At 37.4% G+C, this 23,985-nt stretch overlaps 1 protein-coding gene across 1 annotated transcript; it reads left to right on the top strand.

Moving 5' to 3' along the window:
* Nucleotides 1-888: 888 nt before the first annotated feature.
* On the top strand, nt 889-23,359 carry LOC148311191 (ATP-dependent zinc metalloprotease YME1L-like). Its single transcript, XM_088257038.1, has 15 exons — nt 889-1,055; nt 1,175-1,399; nt 3,560-3,917; nt 5,487-5,636; nt 7,754-7,886; nt 9,661-9,763; nt 10,720-10,930; nt 12,313-12,542; nt 13,471-13,634; nt 14,765-14,854; nt 14,940-15,015; nt 17,227-17,309; nt 18,531-18,631; nt 20,502-20,653; nt 21,223-23,359. The coding sequence occupies exons 1-15, from the start codon at nt 1,020-1,022 to the stop codon at nt 21,508-21,510; spliced, it is 2,400 nt and encodes a 799-aa protein (XP_088113164.1). The 5' UTR covers nt 889-1,019; the 3' UTR covers nt 21,511-23,359.
* The last annotated feature ends 626 nt before the right edge of the window (nt 23,360-23,985 follow it).

Below are 23,985 nucleotides of genomic sequence, written 5' to 3'. Positions count from 1 at the left end.
ACCCCAGAAAAAGAATCATATTTTTAACTTAATATTTACCCGCTACAGGGCAGAAAATGTTGTTTTTTCATTTTGAAGAAAAGGTATTTTTTGATTATTTTTTTTAAATAAACTAAATATTTTTCAAATGGAGAAAAAACCTTCAGGTTTTACCTAAAAATATCTGTTGCTCAGAAAAAAGTTCAATAAGTGGCTTGATATTTATTTTTATTACATTGTGTTATATTTTTAAACTTTAAAAACGTTCTCCTGAAAAATCAAGTTTTTTGATTTATGACGTTCTTGAAAGGAGTGAGCGATATGTTAAAAAAAAACATCAATCGTTCGATTTTTGACCATGTTACTTGTAGCGCGAGTGGAAGGGGCGTGCTCTGAGCGCGAACAAATTTGCTTATGAGCATGCTAGTATCGATGTAGTATGTAAACGAATATGCTTATTTCATATACAACTAGAAATCATGTTCGTCTTTAACATGCTCATAGGCATACTTTTTTTAAAAATTAAAAAAAAGATTAATAAATGTGTTTTTGTTATTTACACAAATATTTCGATTTCATACTATTTTTGTGAGCCTGAGTGGCTCATTTTTAGAAATAGGTATCAAATTGTGGTAGAGAGGGTTCGAACCGAGAAACTCTGAATTAAGAGTCCCCGACACTAATTACGGGACCACAACCCGACACTTTATTAGTAGCATGTCTATTTGAACCTTTCATGATTGCGTGCAATAAGTTGATGTATTATTATTATTGACGTTTTGTATTGGATAATTTGCACAATGCTTCGTGTAACCCCTACTATTTGTTTTATTTTTTATAGGTTAAGAAAAAACTAACTCAGTAGCCATAAAACATTAATTTCTCATCCTAATAACAGATGTCACTGACACATTTTCCATGTTTGTAATGTCTCTGCTTGACGTGAAATAAAGAAAAAGTGGTAATATTTTTTTTCCCGGACGCGAATAAAAATTTTGTCGTCGCAGTAAACGCAAACAAAATAACAATTCACATGAACGATGTTTTCTTTGAACACCCTCAACAGCCATAATCAGGTATATATTTCGCAACATTTGCGTCATTTCGCGTTTTGGAACGATGACACTAGCTCGATTACTGTACCCATAACCTTGCTTATCTAGATTTTCATTTTTTACGGTCTTTGTTTTTCCAGTTGCTGTATAGTCTTAGCCAGCTGTCGTCGAGGCATTCCGGGAGCTTGTTTAAGACTAAGAAACACAGCGGGATAAAGGATAAAAATGCTGAGAAATTGAGTGCGAATTTGAGTCATAACGAGCTAGAATCAATATGCGAGGACAGTTTGAGAGAAGCCATCAGGAATTGCGACAAACTGACTCTGGCAGACTTCCAAAAGCTTGATGTCACAAAAAACAACAAGGTATTATATACATGAAATTCAAAATCAGTTAAACAACAGGTTAGACTTTGATCCACACACTTTTTTAAACCCGCAAATGGTTTCATAACTATTATTTTTTGACATCTGAACATAGATGAATAAGAATATGAAAGTCTGGGCATTAACGGGGTTTACGACCGTCATAGACTGGTTTAAGTGATCACTTTACACGCGTGTAACATTCACAAATTCTACCCATGATTGACATCACACTACTCAAATTCTTGGAATTTTGAAGCTTCTTTCATCTCACCATAGACGTCTCTAGTGAATTCAAGCACTGCAGTTCTAGGATGTTCTATATGGATTGTTCAAATATTTCAAATTTGAACAATGTATATAAAACTTCCAAGAATCTGAGTAGTGTGGTTGTCATGTAATCGTGGGTAGAATTGGTGAATGTTACACGTGTGTAAAGTGATCATTTACACCAGCCTATGACGGTCGTCAGCTCCGTAAATGCCCTGCCTTTCATATTCTTATTCATCTATGTGGAGATGTCAAAAAATAATGTAAAAAATATCTCCTAATTGGAGATAATCCAGATTTGTGAACAAGTATTTGGACACACTCAAAATGTTGTAGGTATTTTATGCATGAAATTAATATTTTGTTAAACAATAGGTTAGACTTTGATCCAAACCATTTTTTTGACCCGCAAATGGTTTCATAACTTACTACATCATCAGATTTTGTCATTAGTAGCAAGTAATACCTAATTGGGTTCATCAAACTATGTGATAATTACTTCTAATGTTTTAATAATTAACAGCATATTATTTTATTTATTGTTTCGGCATTAACTCTGTGGTAAGACATGTTACAATGATTAAAGAAAACACTTGTTTTTTACCACTTGAGTTTTATTATAGACTACATGTTTCAGAAGTTAAACTTCCATCATTCAGGTCTGTATAATAACTAAAATATAAAATTGTTCTATAAATAAGGAGAGGGGAAAGTAAGTTTAAGAAAATACAAATTAATAAAAACTTTTCTGTTTGCAATTTGTCAGAATGTTTTTGCTATTTTAAAAAATGCTAGAATTAATCTCTGATTTTAACTTTTAATTATCTGGGAAAGTAAGTTTCCCCTCTCCTTATTTATAGAACAATTTTATATTTTATATTTTAGTTACTATACAGACCTGAATGATGGAAGTTTAACTTCTGAAACATGTAGTCTATAATAAAACTCAACTGGTAAAAAACGAAGTGTTTTCTTTAATCATTGTAACAGCATATTAATGATAATTATGTCAAGTGACTCCTGCGCATTGGCAGTATTTTGCCAAACTTACACAAGCTTGTACAACAATTTTATTAAAAAAAAATATATAAATATACATAACAAACAATATTAAAGGCGTATATATTAAATAATGTTTATTCAATATTACCCTGGACTGGTACCTGTAGCGGAGGGCTGATCACCTTTCCTTCATGTGTTAATGATCAAGATAACACTGTGTTTGTATGATGCAGTGCCCTACGCACCATTTCGGTGCGGATAAGGGTTTGAAGAAGAAGAAGATATATTAAAAGTAAGCAAGAAGACTTAAAGGTGTAGAAGAATTCCGCTCCGGAAAACTCCTTAGGACACAGATAATATCCAATGAGATATTGTTCAACATAGCGGTAGCTCTTCCTACAGGCATAACCATCGGCAGGTCGGTCCTGTGTATAGGAATGGGAAACAATCTATGCCTACGCTGTCTTAGCTAACTATCGGGAACATACAGACCAATGCTCCGGATAATTTCAGGATTATCGATCATACCGCGCAACAATGGATAAAAATTCGTAATCAAATACACCATACATGATATGATATATAACATAACTTACAATAAAATGTATAAAAAAACAAACCTTTTTTGATACCTATTTTGTTAAACTATTTTTGTTCACCAACTGATATATTATTTTTTTGTTAATTTACTTTTCACTTGGTAAATACCACTATTTCTTAAAATCTACTGTGACACGTGTTTCCATGCATTCCGCATCATTTTCAAACACCGTATGTGAAGCTAAGTCGAAATTTCAGGTTTTTTTTACCAATATTTTCCAAGAGGTTGACCACAGAAGTGGTTAATAATTTTTAAGATTTTTACGTTATTGTCATTCTTTCTCCAAGGTATTCGCTCGGCATAGAAGCAAGAGCGTTCCGTCGGAGCAAGATGCAGCCGACAACATCAACCCGTGGCGGGTTTCCTACATCTCGGGGCACACATTTGACCAGAACAAGAATACAAAGGTGGACAAGATCCTCAATGACGCCATGAACACCCCAAGCCTGTTTGTGGACACAACTCATGGATATAAGAACGCCAAAATATCCTACTCGGAGAACTTCGTCAGCTATCTGGCCAGCAATCTCTGCTCGCCCAAGTTCAAGTACGGCATCCAGGTGCGAGGCTTCAAGACGGAGAGGACCGTAATCTCAGAGTTGGAGAGAAACCCGTCCGTGGTGCACCGATTCAAGAAGACACTCGGTAATTTCATCAATACTTTATTTTATATAATTTATATTTGAAGCGGTAACTTTGTGATTCTCCATTTTATAATTAAAATGTAACTTTGTTTTAAAATCACAAAAAATATTTTATTATAACTTAATTATCATGTCTACCGGTTTCCAAGCTAACCGCTTCTTTACCAAGACTGATTAATACTAAAACACTATCTACTTAACAATATTCAAAATATTTTGACGATTAATAATAAAAATAAAACCCTTATCCGCACCCGAATGGTGCATAGGGCACTGTGTCATATAAACGCAGTGTTATCTTGATCGTTTTTACACATGAAGGAAAGGTGATCAGCCCTCCGCTTCAGGTACCAGTCCAGTCCAGTCTAGAGTACTAGTATTAATCATAAGTATTAATCAGTCTTGATAAAGAAGCGGTTAGCTTCAAAACCGGTAGACATTATAATTAAGTTATAATAAAATATTTATAGTAATTTTCAAACAAAGTTACATTTTAATTATAGTTTATTTTATGTATTAAATATTAACATTTTGAGTGTGTCCAGATACTTGTTCACAAAATATGGATTATCTCTAACTACAGGAGTTATTTTCATATTATTTTTGACATCTCATCAAAGATAAAGAAGAATATGGAAGCCTGGGCATTTATGGGGCTGACGACCGTCATAGGCTGGTTTAACCTGTTAACCGGGCAGGACGCATAAATACGTCCAACGCTAACAATATCGGGTACGGGAAGGACATATGAATACGTCCTTGAAATATATGTTTATTATATTATATATATGGACGTATACTTATGGAACAACAAAGGTATTAGTCATCCATACATGTCTCCACATGAATTTAAGATACGGAGTGAATCAGTATTCGCGCCCGTTACAAGTTGCGTAGTTGGACAGCGGACCGCCCGGTTAACAGGTTAAATATTAACATTTTAATAATAAAATAAATAAAAACCCTTATCCGCACTAAATGGTGCATAGGGCACTGCTTCATATAAACGCAGTGTTATCTTGATCGTATACACATGAAGGAAAGGTGATCAGCCCTCCGCTTCAGGTACCAGTCCAGGGTAATATTAAATAAATATTACAGTGAAAAAATCACTTATATTTATTTTACCCCCCCCTGGGAATCGAACCCAGGACCTCCAGAACGGTAGCCGAGCGTGCTGACCATTACACTACGGAGGCGGACTTAAAGTGTGTCCAAATACTTGTTCACAAAATCTGGATTATCTCTAACTACAGGAGTTATTTTCATATTATTTTTTGACATCTAATCAAAAATGAAGAGCATATGGAAGTCTGGGTATTTACGGGGCTGACGATTGTCATAGGCTGGTTCAAGTATCTATTATATTTTATATTGATATTCGCGTTATTAGAGTCGAATTGTAGTAAATACGTATCACCCGGAAGGAAAGGTATTCTTAGACCATTCCTATATTTAACAACCAAGATAACACTTCTTCTATATAATGTAGTGCTTATGCACCATTGGATGCAGAAAAGGACCATAAAAAAATGGATCTTTGAACTGAATTTTTTTAAATCCCTCCCAGGAGTGTCGTCTTCGAAGCATCCACCTTCTCCGGAGATAGCTGATCGAAGTGCAGCCGTGGAACGACTCTTCAATTCCGAGGAAGCCGCTAATATGAAGCCGGAAGAGAAGGACAAGATCAAAATCGCGTTCGCAGAAGGATATATTGCTGGTAAATATAATCTGGCCACAAAACATCAAAGCAAAATGTTACTTGATGCTTACATTCGCTACTTGACACTTTTTATTGGAATTTATTTGAAATTCTTTAATAAATGTTTTGAATATTGAAAACATTAACTTTATGGATCATATTGATATATTATTTTTTGAAATAAAAAGACTTTGTGTTTTGATCCACTCACATTTTTATTAACCAACTAGTTTCGGGAACAACCTCAACATACAAACGCATCCGAAGAGGGCAACAGGTTGTTGCCGAAACTAGTTGGTTATTAAAAATGTGAGTGGATCAAAACACACATTCTTTTTATTTCTCAAAATAATATCTTTAATAAATTACCAAATTTTATTTTTAAAAAAATCGTTTTTTTAATGATTAAAGACTTATTTTTTTTTTCTACATATTTTACTGGTTGTGTTTTGTTTTTTTGAACTGGACAACTTTTAAATTGTGTAAACTCTTTGAATAAACTGATATTTTTAGATATTTTATACATTAAAAGCTTTATTAACTGTGTGGTATGGTAATATAATTATAGTTTTGTATAAATGTCATTTGTATTTGTCCGCCTCCGTAGTGTAATGGTCAGCACGCTCGGCTACCGTTCTGGAGGTCCCGGGTTCGATTCCCAGGGGGGGATCAAGTAAATATAGGTGATTTTTTCATTAAAATATTTATTTAATATTACCCTGGACTGGTACCTGACGTGGAGGGCTGATCACCTTTCCTTCATGTGCTAAAGATCAAGATAACACTGCGTTCATATTATGGTTTCTAGTTGAATACCAATTTAATTTAACAGAAGGGAAGCAAGATGAAAGCGGATTACTTTTAACACAAATTTATTCAGTTCTAGAAAATTACAATCAAGAAATATTTAGGAATAATCGCGTGATTCTAATATGAGAACAGTTGAAATATGTGTCGATCGGAGGACGGACGGTGACGAAGTGTGACGGGCTAGTTTCCGCTCGTTGCGGGCTCCGTAGGGTGTTTGGTTATTCACTCGATTCGAGTTGCCACAGTAGATGTGTGGGTTGCCACAATATAATGCAGTGCCCTATGGACCATTGGGGTGCGGGTAAGGGTTTGATTTTTTGATGATAAATGTCAGACCGTAGCAATGTCGCTTTAGTCTACATTTGACCTGATACCATATTCTGAAACTGGTATTACACAAAGTTAACGATGAATGATAAGGAGAGTGATATTTTTAGTTCTAATTTTAATTTATTGTTCACTCTTGGGATCACTAACCCTCGGTTGTGAGTGAAGCACATATCACACTTTTTATAATGTATGTGCCACATGCACTGTTTCGGCCAAAATCTGTGTATTTTTCAGAATAATTTATGTATTAAAATAGTAGTAATAAATGTACGCGAGAAGAACAAAGAGACGCAGTTCATCGACTTATATTTTGTTTATAATATTGTCCCCACCACGCGTAGCTCCTTTAAAATCGTATATAAGGGGTGGCGGACAAAATTTTGGGTGCTCAGATTAAATAATATTCAAAACGTGTATACGCCGCGCTCGCTCTGTTTTTATATTGGTGTCGCTTTGTTCTTCTCGCCCCTTGTGTTTAGTTATTTTCGATATATTTGTGACCCTATGTTCTTATAACTTTGTGAATTTTTAATAAATAAAAGATTGTCTTCATTTGCGCGTTTCCGTCTTCCTAATGAAAAGTGTTCCAGTACCGTTAGCAGTAAGATGCACACTTTATGTCAAGGTTCATAAAGATATAAAGGTTATAAAGATACATATCGTAGTCATACAGGAGAAAGTGACCAAGTGCATTATTTTACAGAAACGTGATCATTGACTTTTTGATATCTTACTAACTTAATATTGCCCTGAAAACATCCCAAAGGATTTTAAACTTGAAAGTTTAATACATATATTGACTTGGTAAAAATGACTAACTGCATTGATGTTTATTTTCTTGCCAAGCAAAAGTGACTTAAATGGCCCTCCTGAACATTTTACGTTTTGGTAGTTGGTCACTTTCTCCTGTGACTTCCTCCGACCACAGTATATAAATAACCTCCTTTTTTACTTTTTTGCTTTGTACTTTTGCTGTAATCATGTTTCTCCTCCAGGAACCAGTCCGGATAACCAGAAGGGAGCCAAGACCACAAAGTACTTGAAGCTGATACAACAGCTCCTGACTATTGTCATATTCCTCGCTATCTTCATGAGCCTCATGACTTCAGCCAGTGGTTCGGTTTTCAGGTATTTTATCCACACCTAATTTTCTCCAATTAAAATGTGGTTTTATTTTTATTTTTCAAATGTCCATTCCGTTGGATTTTAACCGCTTGACAGTTGAATTTAGGCGAGTGAATTCCAAAACAAAATCGAATAAATTCAATTGATTGTCATTGATTGTCCGTTTTTTTAGTCTGGCTTTGCAATCTAATTTTTGTCCACCTCCATGGTGTAATGGTCACCACGCTCGGCTACCATTCTGGAGGTCCCGGATTCGATTCCCAGTGGGGAATCAATATAAGTGATTTTTTCACTCTAATATTTATTCAATATTACCCTGGACTGGTACCCGAAGCGGAGGGCTGATCACCTTTCCTCCTTGTGTTAACGATCGAGATAACACTGCGTTTATATGATGCAGTGCCCTATGTACCATTGGGGTGCGGATAAGGGTTTGAATGAATTGCAATCTTAACTGACCATTCCCCCTCGGGTAGGCAGAGTGAATAGAACCCCACATCAATCTGTCGTTGAAAATAATCTTCGCCTCTTCCGCATTCATGTATCTCCTAATACATACACACCGGTTATTCCAACTCCTGATCTGACCACTTTTAAGTATTTGAAACACTCGCTCGTGCCAAGTTTGCCACTGCTTCTATAACCAACCACATTCTAAATGTATATATTTCAAATATAAATCGTAAATATGTATTTTATACTTTGATAGTTTTTGAATAGTTTTTGAGTATAAAACTATTTTTTTAAATATAATATTAACACATTATTATTGGGTGGTTTTTTCATCAACCCAAACCCTTATAACTATACTAGTCATAGGTAACCGCAAACCTAATTCCCATCTATAAAATATTTTCTGGCATCTCTCGCGCTCTACCAAAAGTAAGCAAATATAACGCTTATAAGCGTCTCCCACTCTCTACTAACAGTATGTAAAAGATGCTTTTAACCGGTCAACTGCCAAAAGCGTCTTAAGATGCATAATTTTCTGTGAACGGAGCGCCGCTCATACAAAAATTACGTCTTAAGACGCGCCGTTTTAAATGGGCTTTTACTAAAGAATATCAATTATTTAAAATGTACAAATATATTGAACGCATAGTGACATCTATTGAGAATATCTTTGCATACTTAGAATTGAAACAGAATATGTTTTTACCACTTTAAACGTAAATTAAAGAGAGCTTTGTCGTCGGAACAACTGATGGCGCTCAGGGTTGTCCAATAATCCCCGAGTTGCCATCACTGCCGAATCTGATGACAGTGATTTTAGTGTCGATTCTGATGATTTTTAATTTTTTAATATTTTGAAATCATAGTGTGTGTGTGTGTGTATACTTTAAATATTAAACTAATATAGATAATTACTTTTGACATATAATTTAGTTTTCATATTTTCCATGACAAATTTCGTAACAACCCTGCTCCATGAACAATCAAAAATGACAAAAACCATGAACGTCTAGCGCGCTTTTCATTTATTTGGGAAGTTTTATAAATAAACGTTATTACACTTTCAATAATGATATGTCTAGAAGGTTTTATTTTTGTGGTAAAATTCGCGGAGTGCCAGGTACCGCCATACATGTACCTACTGGCAGTTAAAAGGTTAAGCGTTTCTCACAAACAATGTGCCAATATTTAATAAGCAACAATGAATTCAATATTTAGATTGACATTCATTGAAAGACACCTATCCTCCGCAGTCTTTTCTCATTTTGTTCAAACACGCACTGGAAACCAGCTTGATTTTAATGGCTGCTCTGTCTACTTTCAGGATCCAATTGGGGAACCAGGTGGAGGTAGACCCTGAGGAGATCTCCGTCACCTTTGATGATGTGAAGGGTGCTGACGAAGCTAAACAGGAACTGAAAGATGTCGTGAGTATTAACCCTTATCGGTCCAATGTGGAATCTCATTCGACATGGATTTTTTCCTCATAGGTACCGTAGAACGGGGCTACTTGAACTTTGATGTGTTACTTGAGCCCAGTACAGAAAAAAAATGAAATCTGTATTTGGTCTACAATAATGAACGTATCGTGACAATAAGTGTCACCTGTCAGGGAAACAATGAATCATGTCGATACGTTCATTATTGTAGACTAAATACAGATCCAAATATTTTTTTTGTACTGGGCTCAAGTAACACATCAAAATTCAAGTAGCCCCGTTCTACGGTATATAAAAATTATTATTGTAGACCAAATACAGATCTAAAAAAAAAAAAATGTACTGGGCTCATGTAACACATCAAAGTTCAAGTAGCCCCGTTCCACGGTACAATGTCGAATGTCATTCGCTTATTTTTTTATCATTAGTATTATTAACCTTTCCTATAGTGATCATAAGTGGTGTGCTCAGATGTTTTAATCAAGGTAGGCAGTAGGGTTGGGTAAGGATAAGGCATAGCAGCCACTGGTCGTGTTTCTGTAAGGAACGCTAGTAATCCGGGGTAGGCACTGCTTTTCCGCCTATATAGAATGCACACCTCCGCTGATCATCCAAATATCAACACATTGTAGTCGGGCGCTTCGAACAATAGACTCTTGCGCTTTTCGCGATTAGCGCAAAAATATATCGCTTTCTTAAAATTGACACAATTTCCAAACCAAAGAATATTTTCGATTGAAAATTTCAAACAAATCATATATGACATTTGATCATCAAAAAAAATGCTTTGATTACATCATAATTTTTAATTCCGTATTTCACAATTTTAGAAGCATTGTAAACTCTAAAAAATAGTCTTCCCCTCCGAGATATCATTCCCTGTACAATGCTAATAAGGCTGGGATAAATTAAAATGCAAGCTCATATTTTTCTCCCGGTCGCAGGTGGAGTTCCTCAAGTCCCCGGAGAAGTTCTCCTCGCTGGGCGGCAAGCTGCCCAAGGGGGTGCTGCTGGTGGGCCCCCCGGGCACGGGCAAGACGCTGCTGGCGCGCGCCGTGGCCGGCGAGGCGGGCGTGCCCTTCTTCCACGCCGCGGGGCCCGAGTTCGACGAGGTGCTCGTCGGCCAGGGGGCCCGCCGAGTGAGGGACCTCTTCAGTGAGTGCGCCAATCTGTAATCTACCAATCGCCTCTCCTTCCTGGCATGGTCGGGGGTATTGTCACCTAAGACATATCGCTCACTCCTTTCAAGAATGTCATAAATCAAAAATCGACAATTTTCAACTGTGTATGTTTTCGGAATGCCCAGAAAATGTACTATATCCCAGCAAAAGCAGCATATTTTAAACTTAATATTTACCCGCTACAGGGCAGAAAGTGTTGTTTTTGCATTTTGAAGAAAATGTATTTTTTAATTATTTTTTTAAATATACTAAATATTTTTCAAATGGAGAAATACCCTTCAAGTTTTACCTTAAAAGATCTGCTACACAGCAAAAAGTTTAATAAGTGGCTTGATATTTATTTTTAATACATTGTATTATATTTTTAAACTTTTAAAACGTTCTCCTGAAAAATCAAGTTTTTTGATTTATGACGTTCTTGAAAGGAGTGAGCGATATCTTCGAATCATGTTATCATTAGTTATCATCTTCTTCGTGAGCCCTCTGACCTCCACTGCAGGATATAGGCCTCTTCCCCTTCTTTCCATTTCCTCCGGTCGGTTGCTGCTTGCAGCCAGTTTCTACCCCCCACAGCGAGTATGTCGTCGGACCATCTCTTTTGGGGGTCTTCCGACGCCTCTTTTGTTCTCCCAAGGTCTGCATCGTAGAATTCTTGAGGTCCATCTTCGCAGCAACCATGAATTATTTAGTCTTCCTCTAGATGTATAGTGGTCAGCATGTTTGGCTACTGTGCTGGAGGTCCCGGGTTCAATTCCCAGGGGGGTCTAAATAAATACGGGTGATTTTCACTCTCATGTTTATTTAGTATCACTCTGGACCAGGTACCTGCGTAGTGCTGATCACCTTACCTTTTTACAATTAAAGATCAAGATAAAACTGCGTCATTAAGATGCAGTGCCCTATGCACCATTGGGTGCGGATAAGGTTTTAAAAAATAGTAAAAATACCTTACCAAATATTTGGGAATTAAATATTTCAATAAACTCCCTAAAGAAATTTAAAAATAGAAGATATAAAAATTCTTACAAAAAATTTTTATGCCCATTAAATATAAATCTTGAAAAAAAAAATTAAAAATGACTATTATACCATTAATTGTATAAAACATTAAACCTTGAGTGTAAGTCCCTCTCCAAGCACAAGAGCTCAGTCTCTTTTTTGGACAGGCACAGCGAATCTAAAACTATAAGTTTGCCATATGTATAAATGTTTAGAAATTGTATTATGTTGTACTTAAAAATGTAACCATGTTAAATAAAAAAAAAAAAAATTACATTTAAATTCTGCAAGAGTCCTTTTCGGGACAACTATTATAGGTATACAAGATGACGTTGTTACAATATTGGTATCTTGCAGAGGCGGCCAAGGAGCGCGCCCCGTGCGTGGTGTTCATCGACGAGATCGACTCGGTGGGCGCCAAGCGGACCAACAGCGTGCTGCACCCGTACGCCAACCAGACCATCAACCAGCTGCTCTCCGAGATGGACGGCTTCCACCAGAACGAGGGCGTCATCGTGCTCGGCGCCACCAACCGCCGCGACGACCTCGACCCCGCGCTGCTGCGCCCGGGGCGCTTCGACGTCGAGGTACCCCCGCTCTGTCCACTCTGTGCACTCTGCCTCAGGGCGCGGGTGGGGAAGCTTTTCATTTAGCTGATTCAACTCAACCCATCCGCCTACCGGCCGCCAAACGTTGACGGCCGATATGTTTTTACATTTGCAAATCAGCCGCCGTTTAAGCCACGCCCCCATCCGTGGTAGTTCATATTATGAAGATACTTTTGTATGATATCTACAAAACAGTAAAGAAAGCTTTTTGTAATGTATTATTTCTTATAATTTTAATACAAATTTATTGAGGACACTTGACCATAGATGTCCCTGTAAGGATACAATTATCCTTTTTATTGAAATACCAACTAAAATCGGTGAGAAATCAAAACTACATCCCAGGAGTAATGTTTTATTGAGTTATTTTTTCAAGTTTTCATGTTAATTTATCACATTTCTGATCTAGACACACAATAAAATACGTGCATAATAGTTAAATGTACAATATTTATTGGTAAAACAGGAAAAGTTATAATTTTATGAGATAGTTTATTTTTATAACTCGGTTGAATTTGAACACCGTTGACGCCACAGCCACGCGCGCGTTGTGATTAGTCGACTGTTGGACCGCGCACTAAACATTTAATGTTTAGTGCGCGGTACATTTTTCTTCATTTAACGATTATTTCTATGTTTGTTCTCGTTTTATCAGGTGCAAAATATTAGCGACTCATTGTTTGACAAACCATATCACATCCCCTCCGGCCGGGGCAACTTTCTTACTTGCGGGGATACATTCAATTAGTGTCTTTAAAAACATGTTTTGAAAAAAAACTGATATGCGGATGGGTTAGGATGTATCAAAAAATTAAAAGCTTTCCCATAATAATGCCTTCAAATTTGTTTGTATTTTCTTTATGAGCCACTAGCATCCGATCTAGCCTTGTCTCCGCCTCGTGTCCAGGTGAACGTGCCGACCCCGGACTACAGCGGGCGCAGGGACATCCTGAAGCTGTACCTCGGGCGGGTGCTCACCAACGGGGAGGTGGACGTGGAGCTCCTGGCGCGGGGCACCACCGGCTTCACGGGGGCCGACCTGGAGAACATGGTCAACCAGGCCGCGCTCAAGTTAGTACTGCTGGCCTTCCAACCCTTAAGCTTATCTTCTGACCATTGATTGCATCCAATGATGCATGGGTCGCCGTCAGGTTGATACATATTGACTTTTGAACACTAGGACACGACACAGAGGCATATTTTGAAAAAACCTTCAGGTATTACCTAAAAAGATCTGTTACACAGTAAAAATACAATAATAATAATAATAATATAACCCTTATCCGCACCCCAATGGTGCATAGGGCACTGTGTCATATTAACGCAGTGTTATCTTGATCGTTTACACATGAAGGAAAGGTGATCAGCCCTCCGCTTCAGGTACCAGTCCATGGTAATATTGAATAAATATTACAGTGAAAAAATCACTCATATTTATTTTATCCCCCTTGGGAATCGAACCCGGGACCTCCAGAACGGTAGCCGAGTGTGCTGACCATTACACTACGGAGGCGGACAAAAATACAATAAGTGGCTTGTTATTTATTTTTAATACATTGTATTATATTTTTACTTGAAAGTACTTGAAAGTGGTCAGGTTAGGAGTCGTAACAATCGGCGGGTATGTATGAGGAGATGCATGAACGTGGAAGAGGCGAAGAATGTTTGCAAAGACAGAGTGGTGTGGCGTTCTATTCTCTCTGCCTACCCCTGCGGGGAAGCGGCGTGATGGTTAGTTAGTTAGTTAAAAATATTCTCCTGAAAAATCTAAGTTTAAAAGTTTAATAAGTGGCTTGATATTTATTTTGAATACATTGTATTATATTTTTAAACTTTTAAAACGTTCTCCTGAAAAATCAAGTTTTTTGATTTATGACGTTCTTGAAAGGAGTGAGCGATATACAATCATATTTCCATGCACCTACTATGCACATACTACATAATATGTATATGACACTCAGAGACATAACTTGCGAGGATTATGATGTCCAGAGATCTCTTGCATCAATTATGACATACTATAACATGACTCCCAGAGACATATCTTGGGATAGTTATGACATACTAAAACGTGACATTTTGAGACATACATGACAGTCAGAGATAAATTGCTCCTCACCTATTCCGCCTTCTATCTCACTCTAGATGATATGTTGCAGTAGCTCTATCATTAGTCATTTGTTTTTTTTTGTTGATTTCAGGGCTGCCATCGACGGAGCCAAGTTTGTCTGCATGAAGCACTTGGAAAGCGCCCGGGACAAGGTGCTCATGGGACCGGAGAGGCGCTCCAGGTACTCACTCGCGATAGTGCCGACCCGTAATGTGTCACGCGTTGTATGACACGGTGCTCATTTTAATCGGTGTATTCCATTCCAGATTGCCGGACGAGGAGGCGAACCTCATAACAGCCTACCATGAAGGGGGGCACGCTGTGGTCGCGTACTACACCAAAGTAAGCCGTATACTCATTTACTAACTAACTACTACTACTACTACCATCACGCTGTTTCCCGCAGGGGTAGGCAGAGAGGATGGAACCCCACACTCTTCTGTCCTGACATACACTCCTCGCCTCCTTCACATCCATACATCTAGTCATACATGCCCTCCAATTACGCAGACTTTTGACACTGCCAGATTTTAGGTTCTGATTGATCTGATCGTGCCAAGTCTTTTTCGGTCGTCCACGTTCTGTTTTCCCTCTCACATTCGCCACATATATTTTCTTTGTCATTCTCTCGCTATCCATTCGCTCCACATGTCCATACCACCGCAAAGAACTCTTCCTAATCTTTTCAATTATTCCTCGTTCAGCCTTACATTCCTTTCTTATATTGTCGTTTTTAATTCTGTCATACAATGATTTTCCACACATTCGTCTGAGGGAGCGCATTTCAACAGCGTTCACTCTGCTTCAACTAACTAATTCAATTCAATTCAATTTATTCATTCATGTCTTTAAGCACAGTGTCCGCCGATGGTTGCTTCTCGGTGGAAGGGACAAGGTAGAAAGTGAATTAATTAAAGTCCAGGTGTAATTATTTTATTGTAAAACCTTTATACTGTAAATTGTTATTGTATGTAATGTATATAATCTAATAATCAATAAAATAAAAACAAATAATAATAAAAATAAAAGATTGTATTAACACGTAAGTATTTCGGCTCAACACAGGCCATGCCTAAAGAGCCATTATACATATCGCTCACTCCTTTCAAGAACGTCATAAATCAAAAATCGTCAATTTTGAGTTGTGCGTGTTTTCGGAATGCCCAGAAAATGTACTATATTCCAGCAAAAGCGGCATATTTTAAACTTAATATTTACCCGCTACAGGGCAGAAAGTGTTGTTTTTGCATTTTGAAGAAAATGTATTGTTTAATTATTTTTTTAAACATACTAAATATTTATCAAATGTAGAAAAAACCTTCAGGTTTTACCCAAAAAGATCTGTTGCACGGTGAAAAGTTCAATAAGTGGCTCGATATTTATTTTTAATACATTGTATTATATTTTTAAACTTTAAAAACGTTCTCCTGAAAAATCAAGTTTTTTTATTTATGACGTTCTTGAAAGGAGTGAGCGATATAATAAAAAAAGTATGTTTCTATGAAATAAATAAATAAAAAAAATATAAATAATTTAACTAAAATTTATAACGTTAACAAAAATTCGAAAGTAAGCCAGAACACAAAGGTGTAGAAGAATCCCGCTTCGGAGTACCTCCTCAGACACATGGAACAGATGAATCGTCGGACCATCTCTTTGGGGTCTTCCGACACCTCTATTGTTCTCCCAAGGTCTCCATCGTAGAATCCTTGGGGTCCATCTTGTGGGGTCCTGTCTTGCTATATGTCCTGCCCACCGCCATTTGAGTTTTGCTACGCGATCCATGATATTTCCAAATCAAATAAAATACAATCATACCTTACCAGTGAAAAACCTCCACTTTTAATACAAACTAACTAACTAACCATCACGCCGCTTGCCGCAGGGGTAGGCAGAGAGAATCGAACGCCGCACCACTCTGTCTTTGCAAACATTCTTCGCCTCTTCTACATTCATGCATCTCCCCATACGACAATTATTACGACTCCTGACTTGGCCGCTTTCAAGTATTCGACATACCTGATTGTGCCAAGTTTTCCTCGGTCTTCCTCTGCTTCTTTTTCCAACTACATTCGCCTCATAAATTTGTTTAACTGTTCTTTCCTCACTCATACGTTCCACATGTCCAAACCATCTCAGCACACCTTTCTTAATTTTGTCGATAATGCTTATCTCAGCCTTGCATTCTTTCCTTATTTCATCATTCGAACATCTATCACAGTTTTGCCACACATTCGTCTGAGGGATCGCATTTTGACTGCAATCAGTCTACTTTCATCCTTCTTTTGCGAACGTTTTAGGAAAGTGAATGTGTTAAAATTATATTTCATTTTTAAATGACTCATAGCAGTCATTTCCGCTAGTTAAAATGTTAAAATGTTGCTTTCATCCTTCTTTTGCCAACTCCATGCTTCGCTTCCATATATAAGGGTTGGAACCAGAACTTTGTTGTGTACTGTTACTGGTTAAAATCTGAATTAGATTTACATAAGGGAATCACTTTTAATTCTCTATAATATGTAATACTTTTTTCCTTCATAAATTTGTTTGCAGGAATCTCATCCGCTACACAAAGTGACTATAATTCCCAGAGGACCTTCTTTGGGGCACACGGCTTACATTCCTTCCAAAGAAAGGTATTTTTTTTTACTGATATTTTTTTAAACATGCAAAGTATTGGCTTCGCTTTACAAAAAGTTGGAATAATATTCGCCTTCGTAGTGTAGTGGTTATCGCGTTTGGCTACCTTGCTGCAGGCTCCGGGTTCGGTTCCCTTCTTCTAATCCTTATGTGCACCCAATGATGCATAGCGCACTGCATTATGTATATAGAAGCAGTGTTATCTTGATTGTTAAATACACATAGGGAAGGTGATCAGCCCTGCGCTCACGATCAGGTACCAGTTATATTAAATAAATATTAGACTGAAAAATCAGTAATATTTATTTCGACCCTCTTGGGAATCGAACCCGGGACATCTAGCATGGTAGCCTAGAGGCACAACACTTTGGAGGCGAAAAAATCTATTCCCAGGCTGGTCAAAATTAAAAAAGTGTTTTTTCTCTTGAATATTCATTTATTATTACCCTGAATACCATATGATGATGTACTACATACCATGTGGCAATGATCTAGCCTTTACAGAAAGTTCACAGAAAATTATGCGTCTTAAGACGCATAATTTTCTGTGAACGGAGCGCCGCTCATACAAAAATGACGTCTTAAGACGCGCCGTTTTAAATGGTCTTTTACTAAAGAAAATCAATTATTTAAATTGTACAAATATATTGAACGCATAGTGGCATCTATTAAGAATATCTTTGCATACTTAGAATTGAAACAGAATTTGTTTTTACCTCTTTAAACGTAAATTAAAGAGAGCTTTGTCATCGGAACAACTAATGGCGCTCAGGGTTGTCCAATAATCCCCGAGTTGCTTTCACTGCCGAATCTGATGACAGTGATTTTAGTGTCGATTCTGATGATTTTTAATTCTTTAATTTTTTTAAATCATAGTGTGTGTGTGTGCATACTTTTAATATTAAACTAACATAAACAATTACTTTTGACATATAATTTAGTTTTCATATTTTCTTTGACATTATTTTCTATGACAAATTTTGTGACAACCCTGCACCATGGACAATTAATTTTATGATTATGGATAAATGACTGAATGACTGGCGCGCTCTTCATTAATTTGTCAAGTTTTATAAATAAACGTTATTACACTTTTACTAACAGTATGTTTAGAAGGTTTTATTTTTGTGGTAAAATTCGCGGCGTGCTGGGTACCGCCATACATGTACCTGCCGGCAGTTAACCGGCTAGATATGTACCATCTGACAATGTTCTAGATACCACGTGACCAAGCAGCAGCTGCAGGCGATGATGGACACCATGATGGGCGGCAGGGCAGCCGAGGAGTTGATCTTCGGCCCCGACAAAATCACAAGCGGTAAGTGATCCCAACAGAATAGATTCTTGTCACGATGTTGGTTTATTGGCTGATAAATTCATATGAAAAATCACAAGACTATCGATAACATTATTATTGAAATGTGTAAAGAACTAAGGGAAATAACTAACTAACTAACTAACCATCACGCCGCTTCCCCGCAGGGGTAGGCAGAGAGAATCGAACGCCACACCACTCTGTCTTTGCAAACATTCTTTGCCTCTTCTACATTCATGCATCTCCTCATACATACCCGACGATTATTACGACTCCTGACCCGGCCGCTTTCAAGTATTTGACATACCTGATTGTGCCAAGTTTTCCTCGGTCGTCCTCTGCTTCTTTTTCCAACTACATTTGCTCCATAAATTTGTTTAACCGTTCTTTCTTCACTCATACGCTCCACATGTCCAAACCATCTCAACACACCTTTCTTAATTTTATCGATAATGCTTATCTCAGCCTTACATTTTTTCCTTATTTCATCATTCGAACATCTATCAAACATCGTTTTGCCACACATTCGTCTGAGGGATCGCATTTCGACTGCATTCAGTCTGCTTTCATCCTTCTTTTGCCAACTCCATGCTTCGCTTCCATACATAAGGGTTGGAACCAGAACTCCATTGTGTACTGCCAGTTTAGCTTCCGCTGATAGATTTTTATTTGCTAAAACTGATTTTAGTGCACCATTCACTCTGTTCCCAGCATTCACTCTCCTTTCTATGTCATTATCAATCTTTCCATCCCTAGAAAACATACTACCCAAATATATGAAATCATCTACCTGTTCCAAAATCTCCCCATTTACCAATATTTCACACTCAGATCTACATTCATCTCTTTCAAAAACCATGATTTTGGATTTGCTAACATTCATCAATAAATCACTTTCCTTGCACACATTATACACTTTTGTCACCAACGTTTGCAGGTCTTCTTTGCTATCGGCAAGAAGAACAGCGTCGTCGGCATATAAAAGGCAACAAACGGTCAAATTATTCATTCTTGCTCCAATATTTAAACCTTTCAGCTCTTTCATGCAGTTATCCATGTATAGATTAAACAGCCAAGGCGACATTACACATCCCTGTTTTACACCTTTAGAGATGTCAAACCAGGATGAAAAAGAGCCATTTACCCTAATGCATGCAGTGCTATCCTCGTACAAGGATGCAGTGCTATCCTCGTACAAGGATGGACTAAGGGAAATATGAAGGTTTAAACCAAGGGTGGCCAACCCGCGGCCTGCCGGGTGTCTTCTTGTGGCCCGCGGAGCATTTCACACATTTTTTCTTTAAGTGTACATAAAACCGCCAAAAGAACATTCCATCATGCGTAGTTCGTATCATTTCCCATTTATGGAAGTACATATCTCATTATCGTGACAATTTCTTCTATGGTATATTCGTGTTAACAAACAATCACAACATTTTGCGATTGACTTTTAAATACACATTGATAAGAATACAAGCTGCTAAAACCGACTGCTAGAGCGACTCAAAGTCAAATTGCTATGTAAAAGCTAGTTATACAGAAGCCATGATACTAGTCGAATAAAGCTTATTAAATCTCAAATGAGAACAAGAATCACTGATGAGCACTTGGAAAACTGTTTGCGTGTAGCAACAACATCAATCGTTAACGTATCTACACTGACAAACAAAATCAGACGTCTCACAAATTAAAAATTGTTTAATTGGTCCCGGAAACGCAGGAGTGATCACCTTGCCTGCATGTAATTAACAATCAAGATAACGCTGAATCAATACGATGTAGTGCCCTATGCACCATTGGGTGTGGGTAACAGGGTTAGAAGAGAAAGATTATTGAGCATACAGGTAACTGATGATTTTTTTTTTGTGTCCAGGCGCATCGTCGGACTTGAAGCAGGCCACCTCGATAGCCTCGCACATGGTGCGCGACTGGGGCATGAGCGAGAAGGTGGGGCTCCGCACCCTGGAGGTCCCGCGGGGGGCCTTCACCTCCGGGGAGACCCTCGGCCCCAACACCAACGAAACGGTACGCACCAACCTGATACTTCATATAATCTACATTCGAAGCGATAACTTTGTGATTTTACATTTTATAATTATGTCGCCTACTTTCAAAATCCGCCAGATCCATGCAAGTCAATTTTGCAAAAAAGTGCAAAATTCTCCGGGTAACATTTATGTTTAAAAGATTTGTCTATCTTTAGATAAAATATTATGAAATAGAGAATTTTCCCATTTTTTTTAGGATTTTTTTCAGTATTTAAAAAAACACGCAACACAAACCGATAATGACGTAATCTTAATTTTTTACCTATCCCTGCTCTCTGATTAGCCGATATGGGTCAGAAGGCAAGTTCCATGAATATGGCGGAATTTTAAATTCAACACTGCTTTTAAATATTTTTAGCAGGGTTTCGGTTGTGTCGGTTGTTCCAGTGTTTTACGGAATGCTTTACTCAAATCTGCAGTGCTATCTGCGATTAGCAACTGCTATCTGGTGTCTGGCGAATGACACCACAGACTGGCAGGAACATCCTCTTACTGGGTGACCGCCAAATAAAAAAATATTCATATTAAATTATGTCTCTTCTTCAGGTGGACATTGAGATTCGGCGCATCCTGTCTGAGAGCTACGAGCGCGCGCGCGCCATCCTGAAGGCGCACGCCAAGGAGCACAAGGCGCTCGCCGAGGCGCTCATCAAGTACGAGACGCTGGACGCGCAGGACATCAAGGCCATCATGGCCGGAGACAAGCCGGCCGTCGAGCTGACCTACAGGGAAAAGAAGGACGACGCGGCGGCCAGCGCCAAGAAGGACGCCAGCCCCGCGCCGGTGGGCGCCGCGCCCGCGCCCGTGCCCAACGCGGTGCCCGTGCCCGCATAGTCCAAATTCCAGGCAAAATTATTTTAGTCTCAAATTTGAGAACATTTTAGTGGCGTCTTTGGGGTGTTATCACGGGACAGTCTTGATGAAATTTGTCTAAAAATATGGGCTATTTCAAAATTATTTTAATTATTTAAATGTTCTCAAATTCTGTATTATTCTTGATGAAATTTGTCAATAAAGACAGGCTATATCAAAATTACTTTAATCTAAAATTCGAGAACATTTTAGTGGCGGTGTCTTTGGGGTGTTATCACGGGACGGTCTGTACTATTCTTGGAGAAATTTGTCAATAAAGACAGGCTTTTTCAAAATTACTTCAGTCTCAAATTTGAGAACATTTTAGCAGCGTTTTCGGGGTATTATCACAGGATATTCGGTACTGTTCTCAATGAAATTTGTCATTAAAAGAATTATGGTGAAACTCCTATGATATTTACTACCATTTTTACTAACTAACCAACACACCGCTTAGGCAGTGAGAAGGGAGTATTGAAAAAAAACCTTTTTAACTAAAAAAAAATGACTAAAGAACTATCCAAGGTGGCACACAATTTGCCAACCGCAAGTAAAGCGTTGAATACTGATATTCCCCTTGAGTGATAATACCCTAGAGCAATCGTATTATTATGTATTATTATTTAATTTTTTTCGAAGCTCATGAAGATAATCTTGCAATCAAATTTTTGAAAAGCGCAGAGGAAAATATTTCAAAATTACTTGAACGAAACTATTTTTAATGGCGGACTTGATTTACCTTAATATTTTTAACGTTTCAAATATTTAAAAAACAAATAATGCTAGATTTAACCTTACAAAGAGGTTGTCTAATTTTTTTTCATTAATATCTCAACAGATGTAAATTGAAGTGGGAATGAGAAGCTAGCATTTACAGGGCTTACTACCTGTTGTTGGCTGTTTACACTTTAACACATGCATGTGTAATTTAATATTAAAATCTCAATAATTTTTTTCATCTGTGTTCAAAAATTAATGCAGTCGAACCGTGATATAAGAGAAATTTCTTTAAAAGAGAGCTTAGCTCAATGTCTTGTCATTTTTCTCCAATGCATGGATGACATCTTTATAAGAGAAATATATCCATTTTCTCTCTCATTACTGAGGGTTGTGACCCTTGCGGAAGCAATGACTCTTCTCCAGTTATCCCTTGCCTGCGCTGCACGTAGCGCTCCAGCCACCGAGGTGCCTGCTGCTGCCTTAACTCCCTCTTCCCCTCCAGGCTACCAATCGCAACCAGTCGTTCCAGGCTGTCCTCATTGCCACACGTAAAGAACTGGAGAACCTGTTGTGCACAGACATTGGCCAGAGTCAAGTCATCCCAAGTGTAGTTCCTGACGAACGGACTCGTTGCTGTCCATGGAATTCGGAGCATGTGCCTCCAACACCACAAAAGCTTTTTTTTTCTCCTTTCTTCTGCTTTTATGGTCCATGTTTCAGCATCAATTCTTATATCTAGGTTCGACTAGTAAAAATATGTATACAGTAATTTTGTCAATACTTGGAACGGTCTCAGATTTGTGACCTATTAACTAAGACCTTGTTTTGAACGTGCCCTGTGATTTTGATTAATTTTAGGGCAAAAATGATCCTTGATTTAAAACTGAACTAATGAATTTGTTTGATTCGTTTGTCGGAAGATGTTTTGGACAGTTTTGGGTAATTAACCTAAAAAAAATAAACAGCTGTGTACGCATGTTTCATGGCAACCATTTTAATATTATCTTTAAACGGCAATACAAGTCTTTTTCTGTTGTTATTTGTTCCTCAGCTAAAATATCTGTCTTATAATATAAATCATGTATCAATTCACTTAGAAAATTCAAGAAAATATCTAAAAAGCCAAAATTAATTTTATTTGACAAGTTTTGTGATTTTTATTTTTATTGATGGTACTAATTCATTTTAATTTATTATTTTGTTACTACTATACAGGGCTATTGCTATTTTATTATTATTGTGTAAGTACAATACAAAAGTTAATGTTGCCAGGATTTAAAAAAAATCATTGTCACTGCTTTAAATTATAGTGCCTACTTTCAAAATCCGCCAGATCCGTGTAAGTCGATTTTGCAAAAAATGCAAAAGTAACATTTAAGTTTCAAAGATTTGTCTATCTTAAGATAAAATATAGAATTTTCCCATTTTTTTTAGATTATTTCAGTATTAAAAAAAAAAGTCAGAAGGCAAGTTCCATGAACATAGCGGCATTTGAAATACAACGCTATTTTTAAGCATTTTTAGCAGGGTTTTCAAGTATGTAAATATTTTATACAAACCCACAATTGGCATTCCGATAGAGTATTTATTTTAAAATCTTATAAAGTTGGATCTGGCGGATATCGAAAGTAAGCGACACAACTATTTAAATTTTTAGTAACACTAGCACAGCTTTTCCCCCCAATATTGATTGTATAAAGTACCAGTGAAAAAAAATTTTTTTTGTAGTTTTAACAG

This window comes from Brachycentrus maculatus, unplaced genomic scaffold, assembly GCF_059751285.1.
Source record: "Brachycentrus maculatus isolate JH-2025_06_01 unplaced genomic scaffold, ASM5975128v1 h1tg000070l, whole genome shotgun sequence".
In the NCBI taxonomy this organism is placed as follows: domain Eukaryota; kingdom Metazoa; phylum Arthropoda; class Insecta; order Trichoptera; family Brachycentridae; genus Brachycentrus; species Brachycentrus maculatus.
This window is presented reverse-complemented; position numbering and strand designations above follow the sequence as displayed.